The following is an 18,341-nucleotide window of genomic DNA, read 5'->3' as shown; positions in this document are numbered from 1 at the left end:
TCATTGCTATAGAAAAAAAGGAAATGGGGAGGAACATAAAGGGAATCTAGGGTAGAAGAAGGTCATTTTCCCTCCACAGAAGCCAGAATCTAATACCTCCCGTGTTTAAGGTTCCTGCTGTGTTCCAGGGGCTTTATCACATTATTCCTACCAATACAATAATGCTAAGAGGTAGCTGTTAAACTGGAGCTCAGAGAGGCCAAATGTCACCAGCAGCAAGTGATCAAGTGGAACTGAAACTCGGGTGTGTCCAGCATCCGAGGCAGAGAAACTTCAAGACCCTGCACACCCCCATCCGCACCCCAAGCCACTGTTTAGCGCCCAGAGTCCCAACCCTGCCCACAGATGGGTCTATGCAACAGGAGGAGGCCTGTCCTCCCTCCCAACACCACCTGCACCACCGTGACAATTTTTGTCATGCCTCAAAGAACAGAAGACCAAGCACTGGGCAGAGAGTCAGAAAGACCAGACTTGGGATCCCAGCTCCGCAGCTAAACAGCTCTGTGGACTTAGAGCCAACGACTCCATCTCTTTGGGCCACTGTTTTCTCCTCTACAATAACTAGCAGAAAAATACAGCCCCCACCTCACAGGGTTGTTGGTGTCACCTGTAAACTTTACAGTACTATGTCAATGCTAGCTACTGGCCTCAGTGTTCCCATCTGTACAACGGGTATGCATTCAGCTCCATGGTAACCCTTCAGCCCAGGGATTTTTGATGTGAGCAACAGCAAAGCTGAGAAGTGCTGTGTAGAACACACTTTGGAGCCCAGTGACCTGTGTTCATTGTCCCAATTCTGCTACTTGCTCTGTGACCTTGGCAAAGCCTCTTCGTTTCTCTGTTGCTATGAAACTGGGGTAGTGGAGATACACATGGGATGAGCATTTAAACCATTTTGCACAGAGGAGGTGCCTGATAAATTTTAGCTTTGTGAAAAGTATATAGTGAAATAAAATATTAGTCCCTCTCCTCTAGCTCTTTCAGTTTGATTCCTTTATTAAAAAAAAAAAAAATCTAGGGGGAGGGAGAGGGATGGACTGGGTGTTCAGCGTTGGTAAATGCAAACTATCACATTTAGAATGGATAAACAAAAGGTCCTACTGTCTAGCACAGGGAACTATATTCAATATCCTGTGATAAACCGTAATGGAAAAGAATATTTTAAAAAAGAATGTATATATGTAGAGTCATTTTGCTGGACAGCAGAGATTGGCACAACATTGTAAATCAACTATACTTCAATAATAAAATCAAATAATATAAAACAGAATAATTTTTAAAAATCTAGGGAATTCCCTGGTGGTCCAGTGGTTAGGACGTGGTGCTTTCACTTCTGGCACTGGGTTTGATCCCTGGTAGGGGAACTAAGATCACAGCAAGACTTGTGGCACAGCCGAATAAAAAAAAAAAACTAAAGAAAACATGACCAAAAAACGTTTGCATTTGTTCATTCTGGGTGATAGATTCACAGATGCTTGTTATATTATGAGCTGTACTTTGCTATAATCAAGAAGTAATTTTTCAAGACTGGACTTGGGTGGTGGTGCCACCTTGTGGCCAGTTACTTGAATTTAAGACTTTTTCAGAAGTTCTGTGTGCACCTAAATCTGTCATTTCAGCCATGGAATAATATAGTCTTAGATGTTCTTAACAGTTCAGGGTAGAGAGGGACCTTCAAGGATGCTCAGAATGTTCTTGATTACTTCTAGCCACGGGGTACTCCCTCCCTAGAGGAGAAGGTTTATGCCACAATGGGACAGCTGAGTCTTAAGTCCTCTGTCCCAGACCCCCATGCCAGTCAGTACATGAGAGTGCCTCATGACAGAGATGGAGAAATCAAAGTCCAGGAAGGTTGTGAGGCCTGCTCAGAGCTGCTCTAACTGAGGGCAGGGATTTGTCTGTTTTGTTCAAGGCTCTGTCCTCAGCACATAAATATATGTTCAATGAACGAGTGAACAAAACTATCAGCCCAACCACCAGCAGTTGTGGACCAATCATTTATTCTCAACAATTATTATTATTATAATGGCTGACATTCACTGAGGTCCTGCTACATGCCAGGCACTGTTTCAAGCTCTACCTGTACATCGTTTCATGCAAAGCTCACCACAACCCTGGGAATGAGGTGGTGTGGTCATTATTCCCCAACTTGCTAATGGGAATACTGAGCCTGAGAGACCTTAAGTGACTTGCTCAGGATTAGGAAGCTAGGAAGTAGCCCAGCCAGGATTTGAACTCAGGCAGATCGGATTTTCCCAGAAGCTCAGAGCAGCGGAGGAAAACTAGATGGGACTTATTGGCTCTATATAGGCAAACACGCAGGGGAAGCCAGTACTAATCACCGGCCCATCCGGAGAGGGGCCAGTGTAGACAGTGCTGCGTCAATGTTCATCTCTTGTAAAGAAGTTCAGTTCCTCTACCCTTGCGGGGTTGGGGGCGAATGGTGGATGGGGCACATCCAAATTTTCTTCTGGGTTGCCTTGTGGTTCAGTTTGAGGTTGGAGAAGAGAAAAAATGGCGATCACTAATCCACACCTCACTCCCATCAGCAAGCTGGCACAACAGGCTATGTCTCTCTAGTCTCTCTGGCTCTTCCCACTGGCTGCTCCACATCCAATCAGCGGCACCTCTCCTGTGTGGCCCCGCCTCCTACCATGGCCCCGCCTCCTAGCCCTCCCCCACCCCCACCCAATTCTGGCCTCTATCACCTCCTGATTGGACTACTGCAGTCTCCAGCTGGTCTCCAGCCTCCCCCTCCTCCTATGAGATTTCTTTTCGTCTTGCTGAAACCCAGTTCTGTGCAGACACCTCTAGGGCTCTTACTACAAGGAGAGTGAAGTCTGAACTCTGGCTAGTATGCCAGGCCTGCCACCAGCTGCACCAACCCACCTTCTTGCCTCCTTTCCAACCAGCCTCTTATTAATTTCTTATGTATCTATCCATTTATACCCCACCTCATTTCATAGCAGGATGAAGGCAGCTCCTGACCAAGACTCATTCTGCCAAGATGATGCTCGGATCTCAGAGGCCTAGTACAAAGGACACTGCCCCAGGAAGTCCTTCATTTGGGCCTGGTCTCTGAGGCTTTGGAAGCCCCACGGTACTTTCTCTGCTCCTTCCAGTCAGTTCCCACCTCCAGCTGTGTGGAATGACCAGTACGGCCAGGGCTTGTCCCTGCCAGACTGAAGTCGGTATGCAGGACGTATATACTTCTCTCCAACCCAACTCCATGTCAAGGGACAAAGGGCCACCCTATATAGTTGTGTCCTGCATAGATGCAAGAAGCGCCATTCTGTAGTTGGGAAGTACACAACCTACACAACAGTGCAGAGCAGCCATGAAGGGAAGGCTTGGTACCCGGAGGAAATCATGTGTGTAGTACACAAGTGTTATCACTAGAAGGCGCTGCATTGGAATCCGGGCACCACTGTCCCTGGGGTAATCACTCCCAGGGTATAAAGGCGCTCAGTTCACATTTGCAAAATGAAGATGCTCTAGGCATTAGAAACAATATAAATAAACTGCCTGGTATTGGTGGTTACAGAGATGCATGCAAGGAAGAAAGAGGGTCATAGCTCTCAACCACCCCCCAGCTCCCCTCACCCCGGCCCCGCCACCCCCGACCCAGCCCTGTCTCAATGGAGAATCTGTGGGGGCCCAAGCTCAGTTGCATGCAGATAATGATACCAAACCCCCAGGGTCATTGTGAGGGGGAAAGGACTCCAGGGCTGTCAGGCACCCCGTCCAGCACACAGTAGGTGGTCAACAAACAGCGACTACTAAGGTTATACCAAGAAGAGTGATTCGGCCAGGCTGCCTGGATTCAAGTCCTGTTGGAGACATTTCTCAACCCTGGGCAAGTTACTTAATCCCTCTGCACTTCAGATGCCTCCTCTGTAAAACGCGGGCAGTATCTGCATTGCAGGGTGGTGGTGAGGCTTAAGCGCGTTAATTTATGTAACATACTTAGCACAGCACCCCAGCTCGTACATCAATTTGTAACCACTGGTTTTATCTGTTTCCCCTTCTCCTGAGGCCAAGCCAGCTGGGGTGCAGGGAAGGGTGGATGCGGGGTGACCATGAGGGCGAGGAGGTGTCATGGGCCCAAGGGATCAAAGGTCAACGTCAGAAAAGGGGTTCTGGAGGCCCAGCCAAGGTCTATGTGAGGCCAGAAACAGACACCCAAGGAAGGAGGTGGGAGGTGGGGAGCCAGGAGCCAGGGGTGCACGACATGACCGGAAGATGAAGACCCCTAGGACGCGGGGAGGGGCTGTGCGCGGGCCGCCGCGCTGCCTGGTGGGTCTGCTCCGGGCTCCACGTGCGGCCAGCTCCCTCCCCTCCGGGCGCCCTGGGTCAGCAGAGCTGCCCGGGTGAGGAAAAGAACACAGGCATTGGATGAATTTATTCAGGAGAAAACGCAGGGTCCATCAGGGGAGACAATCTACTGGTTACACGCTCCAGAAGCTCTTGTCAGAACAGCCGTGAGGGCCAGGGCACCCCCAGGCAGGGGGCTGGCGGGGCCCTGGGACGGGAGAGCGGGGGGGCGCTGTGGGTGCTGAGGGCCGTTCTTCCCTGCCCCCCCGCCCGGCCCTCCCCTGGGGCCCCGCACCCCCCGTGGGGCTAAAGTGCAGCTGGGGAGGAGGGGGAAGGGGCCTGCACAGCTGGAGAGGCACAGTGAGCTCGGCCGCCCCAGAAGCCCTTGCCCCTCCAATTCCTCATTTCTTGAGGCTCATCCAGAATCCATCCCCCCCAGGTCCCTCACGGGAACCTCTGGCTAAGGGAGACTCCTCCCCACCATCAGATATTTCAGAAAGAGCTTCCCAGGGGGTGAAGCCGGCTCCATCAACCTTGCGGGGCCTAGAACTTGGAGGGCAGGGGAAGCACTAAGATCTGAGAGAGGGAGAGGAGGGAGAGGTGCTCTCCGGTCTAGGGAGTCATCCACTCCCCCTGGCCCAGCAAGGCTCCTCCGCCCTTGCCTCCCTCCACCCCCTGGAAAAGCCGAGGCAGGCAGGGAGCCCGGCTCCCAGCTCCAGGGCCACGAGTCCAGGCCTGACTCCCAACCACGCCACGGAGGGCGGGCCACCTCAGGGCCACCAGGGAGAAGCTGCCCTGGGGACGGGGCTGGGAGGCCTCTGGGGGAGCCTGTGGGGCTACATCTTTCTGCTTCTGCCAGTGGTCTTCCCAGCCCGCCCTCAGGGCTGCAGCTGAGGCGCCCACCCTCACCTCAGGGCCCTGCCCCACCAAGGGGCTGCGTGGGCCTCGGCACATCTCGGATGGCCTCACCCCAGCTCAGCAGCTTAGCCAACTACCCCCCTCCCAAGGGCACATCTCCAGGAGGCAGGAAGGAAGAGAACCCCCCTCCGAAAAAGAACCCTGAAGACCTCTGCTTCTCCCCCCAACTCTTGAATATATTAAATTGTGCAGCTTGGCGCCAGCCCCACCCCCTTCAGATCTCCATGGCAACCGGGAAGCATTCCAAGTCCAAGTCTGAATCCAAGTCCATCCAGTGCCAAAGGGGGGGCTTCAGTCTCTCCCCCAACTCTTCCCCGGGAGGGTGAGACCCAAACATTCCACAGGGAATGAGAGGGGAGGAAGAGTCGGGGGCCTCAGTCCTCAGCCCCCTCTTCCTCGGCATGGGGGGCCCCAGGGGGATCCTCGGGCTCAGGGGTCTGCCCGCCAGGGTGGGGGTGGGGGTGGGGGCCGGGCGGGGAGCCCTGCGCGTCCTCGCCCTGCACGTAGACACTCAGCCCCTCGTGACTGGGCTCCTTGCCGCACGCCTGGCAGCTGCAGTGCAGGATCTTCTCCACCAGCTTGTCCACCCTGGGCACCTCCTCGTGGCCGGGGCACTCCAAAGTCACCTGCAGAGCGCAGGAGAGACGGGCAGAGATGTTTCCAAGGGCCTGGGGTGGACAGGGAGTCCCCAGGTCTAACACTCCTCTGGGATCAAGAATCCCGGAGACCCCAGCAGCCTGAGCCCACCTGGGACACCCGGGCCCATCCAGGGGGAGGAGGGTGAGTCCCTGCGGGCAACGCCTGACTTGTCTCCTCACGCCCTGCCCCCTTCCTCCCCACCCCCACGGCAGGCAGAGGGCACCTCAACGGAGGGGACCCAATGTGCCCTGCCCCTGCCTGGTATCCCTCCCCACCGGGGCTCCCACTGCTCTCCCAGAAAAACCCTGACTCCAGACTCAGGCCACCCAGGACCTTAAGGCTGCCCCCGGCGGACCTCTCCACCCCGACCTTGCCCCGCTCCTGCCAACCCTGTGCTGCCTGATCTGCCTGAGACTTTGCACATGCCGTTCCCTCTGCCTGGGAGGTCCTCACCCTACCCATCCCCTCCCCCTGCCCCACACTTTGCCCACTTGACTTCTACTCAACCTTTGGATCTGAACCCAGACATCACTTCCTCAACAAGCCCCTCCCAACCCTCCCCCAAGCCAAGGCTCGCCCTGCATGAGCCCCCTTAGCGTCCACTCTTCTTCTGTTGTCACACTTCTAGCTGCCTTCCTTTTTCCTTTCCTTCCTCCTTGTCTCTCCCTGCCTCCTTCCACAGAGCACCTTCTCCATGCCAGCTCTGGGGACACTGGGACAGGCATGGTCCTTCAAGGAACACAGAGTCTAGCAGAGGAAACAGACTTGTCAAAATCACCCAACTGCAGATGAAAACTGTGCGTGGACAGATGCTCAAAGTGGAGGTACACAGTGCCTGGCAGATCAGGAAAGGGGCCCTAAGAAAATGATGCCTGAGCCAAGAGCAGAAGAATGACTAGAAGCTAACTAGGTGGGGAAGAGAAAGGTATGCCAAACAGGGAAAAGAACACGTGCAAAGGCCCTGTGGTGGTCACAAGCTGAGTAGGTAAGAAAGACTGAAAGGAGGTGGGTTGGTGTCAGGGTCAAGCTAGTGAAGAAGGTGAGAGAGGCAAGATGAAGCGAGAAAGCTGGTGAGCCAGACCACGCCTTGTGGGCAGGCCTTGTGGGGCCTGGCAAAGATTTTGGTCTCATCCTATAACAATGGGAAGCCACTGAAAAGATTACAACATGTGACTGACATCGGAATGGAGCTTCAGAAAGAGCTCTTGTCCTGCACACGCTGCTGTCAGGCTTGTGAGCCATCACAAGGCAAGGGCCACGTCTGTATCCCCAGCACAAGCCTCGAACCCTGCACACCATGGGGCCTCACGAAGCACTTGTGGCCAAGACCGGTGCAGGCTCTGGGTGGAGGCTGGGCACGGGCGGGCAGCAGTACTCACAATCTCCCACATGGACTGGGCCGGCATGCAGGAGTCGCAGTGCACCAGGGACTCTGTAGACTGCGGGAAGGTATTGGGAACGCTGTAGCTGAAGCACTGTCCCAGGCACGCCCTGTGGGAGGAGACGCCACCGTGTCCTTGTCATCGTGGTGGAGGCAGGAATGGGCAGCCCTGTCCTCTTCCTCCCTCCTGGGCCCATGTCCGCATCCCTTCCACGCACCACCCCAGGACCCCACCTGTTCTGGATGGACTTGGCCTCACAGCCGCTGTGGCCCACGATCTGGGTGATGTTCTTGGCCTCGCACCAGGCGCTCTTATCTGGGAACAGTGCCAGCTTGTTGATGGGCGGTGGAGCAGCCAGCAGCATGGCGGGGAAGACAGCCCCCACCAGGACCCGAAGCATCGTGCCCGTGGCCTTTGGAGCCCTAGAACTGAGTACAGACTGTAGGTGAGGCCAGCAGGGTCCAGGAGGTGGGATGGAGGGCAGTGGCATTACAGGCTTGGGCTCTGACACCTGACTGCCTGAGTTCAAATCCTACTACCTCTACCGCTTACTAGCCAAGCACAGTCTTGGACAAGTTATTTCTCCTGTATGAACCTCAAAACTGGGGCTAATAGGATGAGCATCAGATGGGTATCATGGAGATTAAATAAGATGTTTCATGAAAAGCCATGAGCAAAGAGATTAGCACATAATACACACTCCATGTGTGTTAGTTATCTCTATAAGTTACTTTGTAGCTTTAAGCAAGTTACCTTTCATCTCTGTGCCTCACTTTGCTGTGTGAGGCAATGGATTGTTGCAAGTACTAAACCAGACACTCAGTTTCCAAGCACCCTGAGTACTGAACAATCATCAGCTCCCTCCTCACTGCGATGGTGTGAGTCCTTGAGGGGCTGACCAGCCAGCATGTCTCCTGGACATGCTGCCACAGTTGTCAGTGTTCTGACATCAGGAAAGCTAAATAACTTCATGTCACTGTGAATTCTTGTGCCACCTTGAACGTCCGGACCTCAGGTGAAGAAACTAACCCCGAACTAGACTGTATTTCTCTTTTGGATGCCCCATCAGAGCCCCACGCCTATCTCCAACTCCATCTTAACCCGAGTCAAACAAGAGGCAATCCAATCTAAGCCCTTGACCCTCTGTGAATTGGATGGAGCAAGGCACTAAGGCAATACCAGAAACTGCCAGGAGATGGCGCTGCAGGGCAGGGTGTATGTCAGAAGGATTGGCTCAGAGGGGATTTTTCCAATGTCCCCCAATTTCCATCTCCTGTAGGTTTCGCCCACTCCCCTACTGCAAAAACTGTGGAGGAGGGAGGCTGCAGAGAGATTTGGAAATGAGGGCAATGCTCACAAGGAGGTCCGCTGGGGGCAGGACAGTGGAGAAAAGGCACTGGACTGGGAGTCAGGAACCCACACATGTTGTGGGACCCTGGACACTCCGGCCTGGGTCCCTAACCTGTAAAATGAGTGGGGTGCCCTGGACAGGTGATTTCCAAACCTAGTAGAGCATCAGAATTCCCTGGGGACTAGTGGAGCGAAAGTTCTAGGGTAAGACGCGATTCTGCATTTTTTTACAAGCTTCATGGTGGTTCTGATCCACAGGCCAGGCTTAAGAAGTGGTCCAGCTTGGTCAGACTGGGATTCTGTGTCTTGGGACAGTCCCCAGAAAGGCCTGGGTGGGGCTGAATTGGGAGCAAGGGCCAACTATGGTCCCACTGGCCCCACAGATCCCAGCACTAGTCAGGCTGGCCTGGGGCTGGACATCCCATTCAGAACAATCCTGCCCTCAGCCTACTTTCTGCTGAAGTGGCAGGTACTAACTGGGAGGTATGGGAGTGGAGGGGGGGATCCTGCCTGCTCCTCCAGGCTAAGTGGGCTGGCTCAGCTGAGCTTGCAGGGAGAGCCCAGGCCGGCCTGCAGGGCTGTGACCACCTCCGCAGTGCTCCACTCTTTCCATCCAGCAAGTTCTGCTCAGGTCCTGCCCCTTCTCCCTGCAGGAGGTCTCCAGAAGCAGAGACAAGTCCCATCGCACTGAGTCCCAATGCCTGGGTGACCCCTGCTCCCAGCCCAGCGGGGAGGGGTGAAGCGGGGAGAGCAGTGGGAGATGAGTCCAGACAGTCTGCCCTCTCCCAGGGGAGGCTGTGTCATGACCCACGCTCTCACCCACACATTTCCGGTCTCACTCACGATCGACAGTAAAGCCCATGTTTTCAGTACAACCACATCCTAGAAAAAGAGAATGGGCTTGTTCCTAACTTGCAATCTAATTTTCCATCACCCTCAGCATCCAGGAGGCTTCCTCACCCCACCAGGTCCTTTTCCGTCGCTAGGGAATTAGCCTCTGCATCAAGGTCCGACCGTAGCACACTAGCGGAGGCCAACCTAAGGCCAGAGCTCCCTGGGCCTCCCCAGGTGCGACTGGACCCCTACAGGCCTCAGAGAGGTCCGGGGACTTTTGTCTTATGCCTGAGCCCATCAGGATTCCTCAGGAAGGCCAGGTCAGGTGAGGCAGGGAGGGAGTGATGTCAGGTTTCCTGAGGATCAGGAACGGAGCCTGGGGTCGTAACGAAAGCAGCCTGGAGATGAGCGCTGGGGCCGGTCTGGGGTTGGGATTAGGGGAGGTCAGGACTCAGGCTACAGGCCTGAACCAGGCTAAGGGGGAGCAGAGTTGAGATGGGGGTTGAGGTTAATAGCAAGGTTTAGTGAGAGATGGGATAAAGGTGAGTGTTTCAGGGGAGTCACTGGCCTGGAGGGTGACGACTGGTTATGGGTCAGGTTGTAGCAGACATTGAGGAGAAATGAGATAAACTGAGGCAGAAGGCCACTTCCCTTATCTACCCACCTCTTTAGGACACAGCTAAAGGTCAGCTGGGCCCACAGAGGCGGTGATATAACCCAACCCATCAGGCCCAGCCTCTCCCCAAGCCCTGGCCAGGACCTCAGAGGAGGGGCCACGCCACACTCAGCCTCCCCAGGCCAGCAGCCCCGGAGCTCCAGAAGAAGCATGGCCCCAGGAGCCTCCTAAGTTCACGACCCAGGCGTCCCATGTAGGAGCTGCGTGACTTCCGGAAGTACAGTTCACCTCTCTGCACCTACCTACCTCGGCCCTAAAACGGGAGCAGAGCCCTTTCCTTGAAAACCACTGGGGCGGTGAAAGCACCCAGCAACCAGCAGGCACCCAACTCAGGCCAATTCCCTTTCCCCTGAGGGATGGGAGGCGGGAAGCTAGCCTGGCATCAGAGCCAAAGCTGGACACTGGGGCAGAAGGCAGGGAGGATGCCAGGCTGGTCTCCCCCACATACCCATCTGCCACCCACCCTCCCACCCAGCCCCCGAGAAGCCCTGCTGCCCCCACTTCGCACTGGGGTCGGCTCTTTGCTAGCATATTTTCTTTTTTGTTGGCTTGTGTTTTGTTTTTTCAAGCAGCAGCTCAGATGAATTTTTTTTTTTTTAATACAGCGGTCGGACCTTCCTTCCTGAGACTTGAGAGCCTCGCCCAGATTCTCATCCCTTCCTCCCGCCCTGCAGGTCACACAAGCCATGGGACTCCCAGAACGCTAGGGCAGGAAGGGGATCCCCCAGGCCGACCACCTTGCTTTACAGAGGGGTTGTCCCAAGGCCCCCAGTGAGTCAGCCCAAGCAATGCCCTTCCCTGGGCCGTGCCATTCCCTGCAGTTTGACACTGATTTACCAAGCATCTTCTAGGAGGGCGGAGAGAGCGGCCTGGGGAACTCAGAGCCTGGAGGGGAGGTCGAGGGAGGTGGATGAAGAGGAAGCAGCTGTTCAGAGCAGGGCAGTCAGACAGCTGGAGGGGCCGGGGGAGGAGCAATCCTCAGTTCTGGATTGAACTCAGGAGTACAATTCGTTGCCTGTGGGCTTGAGGGAACCGCACCAGGAGAGGGGGTTTATGGGTATCAGCCCTCCCGGCCTCCCGGTAGTGAGAGCTGTTTCAAATGCAGGCCAGGCACTGTTCTAAGGCTTTTATGTGTAGTCATGTATTCAGTCCTAACAACAACGCTAGGAGACAGATCCTGTATTTCCCCCATTTTACAGATGAAGAAACTGAGGCACAGGGAGGTTAAGCGATTTGCTCAAGCTGACACATTTGTGTTTACTAAAGCCGAGATGTGGACGGGACAGCAGCAGGGTAACCACCAAGAGGTTCACAGGAGAGGAAGATAAGGGGGCTGGGGAATGATCCGGAACAGGCAAGAGGCCCGGGCTCCCTGCCCTGCCCCAGCGGCTGTGTCTCTTAACCCATCAGCACTGTAGGGCTCAGCCACAGCCAGGGCTGGAAGGGTGGGCGCCCCACGGGGCAGAGTTCAAATCCCACTCTGGACGCCCCTGCAGACGAGCATGTGGCCATGCCGACCCCCGGCTCCCGGGAGCCCTGGGGAAGGTGTGACACCCCCCTTCCTCAGAGTTGCCGGGAGCCACAATCAGGGCAGTCTCAGCCGGGGGGCGGGAGGTACCTTCCTACCGCCTCACCATCCACTCCCCCATCCAAGCTCTCCGGGTCCTCAGAGGCCTCATGCCAACACCTGACACACCCGAGGCTGCCAACAGCACTGAAAGAAGTTCCCTGGGGGAGGGGACAGGACACAGGCTGACCCACTCCAACACCGTGGAAATTGAGGCACAGAGCAAGGAAGTGATGGCCCGTGTCTGCCACGTGGGGGACGAGGGCAGTGAAGAGACACAGGACACCTGCCTTGGCGGCTTCCTGGGGAAGGACAGGGCTGGGGCACAGGAACACAGGCTTTAAGGTCAGGTCTGTGGGGTCCTCATACCTACCAGCACCTAGCATCTTCTCTGAGATGCTGACCAACAACTCGGATGCCCAGGCCCCAGCCCTGGATATTCTGACCCCACAGTCTGGGGTTTGGGGTGTAGCCCAGGAATCCGTTCCCATTCCCACATGATTCAGAGGCCCCACCAAGTCAAGAACCCCCCAACTCCCCAGGGAAGGGTTCCCTGTAACAGCACTGCTGACAAGGGCCACCCACCCCACTGCCTGAGCCTAGTGCCTGGAATCAAACCTTAAATTCACCAGAGGGGCCTCGATCTCAAGGAAGACCTCTAGCCTGCCTCCACCCACTGCAGAGCACCCACTGCAGAGGAGAGTCGATTTAGTAAAACAAGTGAATAATCACCCTCCCCCTTCCTCTTTTGGGTAAATCTGAATATTCAGGGTCCTTAAGGCCAGGTACACCAGAATTTTCTTGGTACAATGGTCCACTCACCCCCAGACACACACACACACACACACCCAGGCCTTTAGTACCATGGTTCCCAGCGACCGCCCTGGTGTGGAGGCAGCTGGAGGGCAGGGCCGGCAAATCCTTGAAGGCGGCAAGCCTCTCCCCAACTTCAACTTCTACTTTCCATAACCTCCCTGGAAAGCTTTCCCACTTAAGGCCCCAACAGACTCCAATGGAGGTTTCTACCTGTGGGCTCAGGTGACATCTGGATTCGCACAGAAAGCCTGTGGGGTTTGTGGGGAGTTGTTTTCCAAACTTATCAGACCAGATGCCCCCAGTCCCTACCTTTCCCTGTTTTCCTCCTCCCCCTCCCCCCCCAACACACACAAAGGGCAGGGTCTGGGTCTCCTCCGTCCACAGCTGACTGTGACAGAGCCCGGTTCAAACCCTAGCTCAGCCCCTTTAACTTCTCTGTGCCTCGACGTCCTCATCCGCAAAGCGGGGGTACCCGCCTCTTAGGGCAGGTGTGAGAATTAGACTGAAGAGGGCATGCAAATCTCGGGAGAGGGCGCCTGTCACAGGACGTCCTCGGCAGATGTCACGAGTGCTAGCTTGGACTCACCCAGGGCTACTCCCGCTCCCTGAACTCTGCCCACGTCCTTCTGCCTCCCACCCTCCCCCTCCCCCTTCACCCTCCCTCCCACTGGATTCTGAGTGGGTCCCGAGAAGATCGAAATCTGGGGTTGCATCTGCCTTGAAGAAACTGGATTTAGGGGGAACTCAAGCAAATGAGATGATGGCTGGGTGAGGGTTTTATCAACTGTCTGCGTTGTCCCACACACCCGCTTGCCAGGGTGGGAGCTGGGAGGAAGGTCCCACTTAGACGCTACTTCTTGGGCCACGGACTGAAGGGACAAGGTCCTGGAGAGACCAGCAACTTCAAGAAAACAGGCAGGGCCTGGCTGCCCGCTGTCCATGCTGCTGGGTGCAGAGGGTGTGGCATTTGCGGCCGCGGCCCTAGGCTTGGGGCTCAGCAAGGGTGAGGCAACCACCACAGGTCTTGGAACGAGCGCAGGGACTTCCTCGAATGGTGCAACTGCAGGGAGGGGCGAGGCAGGGTGAGACCCCAGCCCTGATCCGCTCAGCAGGCCCACTCTGGGATCAGAGGACAAGTTTAGGCCCAAGCTCATCTGCTGACTCAATGTGTGCCTGGAGGCAAGACAGTACAATGGTTAGAGGCCAGGTCACTGACCACGCATTTCACCTGCTCGGGGCCTCACATTTGCCCCCGTGAAATGGGAAGCACGGCCTGGGAAAGTCCATCTTAGCAGATTCCCTCAAGAGGAGTCTGGCTCCAGCGCGCCGCTGAAGGCCACTGGGATTCCATGACCCCAGTCACCACAGGGTGGCTTCCTTCCTTCCGTCAGCGCTGGCAGTGCCTGAACCAACCGTCCAGGGCGCGGACATGGAGGGCCAAGCCCATGCCCAAAAGGCCTGCCCGCCTCTGCCAGGCAGCTCCACCTCCCTGGCTACAGCCCCCCAACCCCGACCACGGCCCTCCTGCCCGCAGACCCTCCTGACCGAAAACTGTCTCCAAAGCAAATCCATGCTAATGAGCTGCTGCAGGGCCTGCCTACACATCTGCTCAGCAGAAGTCCCGCTGCAGACTTCACCAGCATCCCTGCCGGCTCCCGCAGCCTGCGAACCGTGGGGGTGGGGCAGGGGTGGGGAGCAGGCTCTCGCTCGGCTGGAAATTTTACTTGAAAAGGATGAAGACCTCTCCGGGGCTAACGCACAGCACATCCTCCCCGGTCCACCCTCCAGCATGCAGGCCCAAGAGAAAGAGGTCCAGCTCGCGCGGGTGGGGGTGGGAGGTCACGGACGAAATGCTCCAGCCTCGCCTTTTCTCTGGCCCCAACTAAAAGGCAAACCACACCCAAGCAGCCCCAGCATCTGGAGGAGTTTCAGGAGGCTGGTGGTTTCCACAGCAACAAAGGGTGAGGGGCTCCTTGTTGACAAATTGCTTCCCCACCCCCCACCCCCCATCCCCCCCGCCAGCGCCCAGCCTTTGGCCTCCGGCCCTGACCTCTGTTTTCCTGGGGTTCCCGCAGTTACAGGCTGGTGTCCTCCAGCTGGGCGAGGACCTCGGAAAGCCTGAAAATGTGCCCTTCTCCCCGGGTGCCGGCCACCCCCCCGGCCACGCCAAGGCAGCCAGCTGCCCCCTTTACTGCGCCTTGTAAAAGATCAGGAGGGCCCCGCCCAGGGAGCGGGGCGGGCAGGTGGCCGGCAGCACGGCCCAGTTGTCCAGGCCGCCTCGCGGGGGTGGGACTCTTAAGAAAACCGAGCCCCCGGAAAGGCTGGCTCCCCTGCCGCAGCCTCAATTCCAAGGGGATGACCCAGGCCAGGCCCCCGGGGCAGGCGGAAGGTAGGGGGAGGGCTTCGCTTCTTTTACCGGGCGTAGGAAACTATTCTCGAACCCCAGTGGGGGCCCCGGGCCCGCGACCTGGGGGGGGGGTGTCTGAATTTGAGGGTGGGGGACCAGGGAGACGAAACAAACTCAGAGAGAGACTCCCACAGCGGGGCAGGCGCAGAGACGGAGAGAAAACATAAAGGCAGAGGCACAAACCCAGGGAAACAGAAAACAGGCAGAAGCGGAGAAAGAGAAAGAAAGGGACAGAACCAGAGAAAGAGAGGCACGGAAAGAGAGAGACAGGCAGATGGGGAGACAGAGAGCCAGAGAGGGACAAAAAGGAGGCAGACACGTACGGGAGAGGAGAGGCTCGCGGCGCGGTGAGGCCCGGGCAGCGCCGGGGGACGCGCCAGCCCCGAGGCCGAGCTCCGGGCGCTGCCCCGGCGCCCGCGCGGCCCGACCCGCCCTCGACCCGCCCGGCTTTCTCTCGGCCGCGCATCTCCCTCCCTTCTTCTCTTGGCCGCGGAACTCCCACCGAGAAATGGACCCCCCCCCCCCCCCGCCGCCCCGGCTTGTCCGGGGCCAGGCTCGGGGCGCAGGGGCGCTCCCTGGCCACCCCGTGCCGCGCCCACGTCCCCGGCCGCGGCGTCCCGAGCCCCCCGCGCTCCCGGGCTCGGCGGCGGCGCCTCCGCACGGTGCCCTGGGCCGCCGGGAGGGCCGGGGGGCGCGGCGCCGTGCCTGCGGCCGAAGCCTCTGGAAGCCGGGCGCCCGCGTGCCGGCCCGGGCGGGACTTACCGCCCGCGGCGGCGGTGGAGAGCGCGGCGCGCCCGCCGGTTCCTGCGGAGCTGTCTGCGGGCCGCGGGGGGCAGGCGCGGCGCGCCCGGGAGGCTCGGGGAGGCGGCCGGCAGGGCTGGCGGCGGCCCCGCGAGGCTCGGCTGGGCTGCGCTGCGCGCCGTCTGCGGCCCCGGGCGGGCGCGCGGTGCGGGGGAGCGGCGAGCCGAGCGGCTCCGACGTCAGGGGTGTCTCCGCTCCAAATAGGGAGCGAGGGCGGGGGCACCGGAGGGAGGGACGCGGAAAAGAAAGAGCGGGCGGGCGCGCGGGGCCGCTCCCTGCGGGCGCGCAGGCGGGGGCGCCTCGGCCGCCCGGGGCCCCGGCCCCTGCTCCCCGCCGCCCTCGAGCCCCGGGCCGGGCTCCGGCGCGGTCCGACGGCGCGGCGGAGCTCCCGGGGCCGCCGGGGTCGGCGGCCTAGAGGCAGGGCGGAGAGCCCGGCGCCCCGGCTCGTTCTAAAGCGCCCTCCGCCGGATTTCTCTGCGCTCGGACTTCTCTCCGCCTAACTTTCCCGGACCCCGGGCCCTCGCGCCGTGCCAGGCCTCAGGGTGGCAAAGATGGAGGGGTTCCCCTTCGTGGGAACCGCGTGCTGCAGTCTTGTTCCGAGGGTGGGGCGCCCCAGTCCACCGAGGCGCGGCACCCGGAGGCTGTCCTACCTCCGCAGCCCTGCGGTGCGCGCAGCCTAGCCGCTCCCGACCGTGAGACCCGGGGCTGGTCCTGCTCTTAGTTCCCTAGTGTCACTCGACCTCTTCCCGGCCTCGCCTCAGCTCCAGGCACTTGGCTTAACTGTGCAGAGGAGGGTCTGAGCGCCCCGAGGAGGACTATTCGGAACGTCAGAAACTGGACTCGCTTCTCTGGCTCCTGGGAAGAGCAGAGCGCCCAGCGCGGCGTCCAGCCTCAGCTGCTGGGGGAGGAGGGGTACCCAACTTATCAGTCTGCACTTGGGCACTGGGGCGGGTTTCGCTCAGGCTGTCCCTGGTCGGTTTGTCAACAAAGTGAGAAAATAGCTTTGCTCCTGGATAGTAGTAGCCCAGTCGTGGGACACGGTTGGGGATTTTGCCTTCCATCACAGTGGTGGGTGTCCATGCACTTCACCCCAACCTGGCTGGAAGCTCCCAGATGGAAGCAGCCCTGCGCATCCGATGTCATGGGTTGCTGAGCATCCCGGTGGCTCCTAGTGGCCTGTTGATAATGCCATGGTGTACACTGGCCTCTCTGCCTCTCCAAACCCAGTACCACGTCTCCATGCCTCCCAGCTCTTGCTTATGCTGTTCCCTCTGGCTGGGGTTCCCTTCCCTTCCTTTCCTCTCCTGGTAAAGACATTCTCCAAGCACCAGACTGGAAAGCCTTCCCAAGACCCAGGTAACATAAACCGCTCCCTCCTCCGGTGTGATCCCGGAAGCACAGGATACACACCTCTGTTCATGGTTATTTCCCTCTAGACTAGTTGAGTAGATCTCTTTCCTCCACTGGACTGTGGCCTCCTTGAGGGCAGGGATCACCTGTGTCAGTGTCCCCAGGGCTTGGCAAACAAGGGGTACAATATATTTGGCTGAATTAAGTAATTATTACCCCCTATAAACGTTTCCATGAGGGTAACTATAATTACACTCATAAGAGCTCAGGCATATTGAGCACCTTCCTGTACGATGTGCCTGGTCCCAGTCTAAGCACGTTCCACCAGCACCATAAATCTATGAAATCAACAGTATTGTCATCCCCATTTCATAAGTGAAGGAACCAAGACCAAGAGAGAGGTTAAGAAACTAAAGACACAGAGTAAAGGGGAGGCCAGCTACCGCCTGTTGAAGGAACACATCCCACAGGGTCTGGCCTCACTGCCTGGCACACAGTAGGCACTCAGGAAACTCTCGAGCTCACCACTGCCACTGTCAATGTGGATCCCGGGCGGGGTGGGGGGGGGGAGGGGGACTGGATGCCTACATTTTATAAGAACCTGCACCACTGCAAGAAGCAAATTGGGTAGCCTAATGAATTTGCCAAATCATAGAGAGCCTGGAGTTCAGCCACCCAACCACCTAAGCAAGGACATGGGGTTTGGGATTGGATCACACCTGTCTGGTGAAGACCGGTGATTACAGGAGGGCTACCATGTGAACAGGGGGTCTGGAAGGTGACGTGTTAATACTATCAACAGCTATCACTAGTGCCAGGCATGATGCTACGCATTACACCTGCTTTACTGTATGGAATCCTGACCACAATCCTATCATTATTCCCACGTTACAGATGAGAAAAATCAAGGCATCAGAAACCTAGTTACCTGTCCAAGATCACACCCTAGTGATCGACAAAGTCCACGCTTGAATCCAGACCCGTCAACTCCAAAGTCCATGCTCCTTTGCCCACCACACGCTCCTGACTGCCTCAGAGCCCCTCCATCAGGCTGCAGCAGGGATGGTGGGCGGTGCCCCAGCGGGAAAGGCAGAACCTGTCACGTCAGAGTCTCCAAGCACACGGAGATGCACCTGGTTGGCAGCGGTGCGCCAGTTGCCCCAACAGGCCTGGCTGGCACAGGGCATGGGCCTAAAGCCAGAGCCTGCTGGCCCTGGGCCAGCCTCTTGGGGCCGAGGTAATGTGGGGCCCAGAGCTGGGGTAGAGGGCTGAAACCTCTCTCCCCAG

At 57.7% G+C, this 18,341-nt stretch overlaps 1 protein-coding gene across 5 annotated transcripts; it reads right to left on the bottom strand.

Annotated features, from left to right (window-relative positions):
- Nucleotides 1-3,608: 3,608 nt before the first annotated feature.
- On the bottom strand, nucleotides 3,609-18,114 carry NBL1 (NBL1, DAN family BMP antagonist). Of its 5 annotated transcripts, none has more exons than XM_057698142.1 (5): nucleotides 15,666-15,804; nucleotides 13,303-13,669; nucleotides 7,487-7,681; nucleotides 7,251-7,362; nucleotides 3,609-5,858 (listed from the first exon to the last, which is right to left on the bottom strand). In XM_057698142.1, the coding sequence occupies exons 3-5, from the start codon at nucleotides 7,651-7,653 to the stop codon at nucleotides 5,607-5,609; spliced, it is 531 nt and encodes a 176-aa protein (XP_057554125.1). In that variant the 5' UTR covers nucleotides 7,654-7,681; nucleotides 13,303-13,669; nucleotides 15,666-15,804; the 3' UTR covers nucleotides 3,609-5,606. The 5 variants fall into 5 exon arrangements, with proteins under 5 accessions (XP_057554125.1, XP_057554141.1, XP_057554118.1 ...); XM_057698158.1 differs by lacking the exons at nucleotides 13,303-13,669; nucleotides 15,666-15,804 and adding exons at nucleotides 7,765-7,768; nucleotides 14,014-14,465 and having other exon boundaries at nucleotides 7,487-7,675; XM_057698135.1 differs by lacking the exons at nucleotides 13,303-13,669; nucleotides 15,666-15,804 and adding an exon at nucleotides 17,983-18,114.
- Between the last annotated feature and the right edge of the window lie 227 nt (nucleotides 18,115-18,341).

Source organism: Hippopotamus amphibius, chromosome 1, assembly GCF_030028045.1.
Source record: "Hippopotamus amphibius kiboko isolate mHipAmp2 chromosome 1, mHipAmp2.hap2, whole genome shotgun sequence".
Classification (NCBI taxonomy): domain Eukaryota; kingdom Metazoa; phylum Chordata; class Mammalia; order Artiodactyla; family Hippopotamidae; genus Hippopotamus; species Hippopotamus amphibius.
This window is presented reverse-complemented; position numbering and strand designations above follow the sequence as displayed.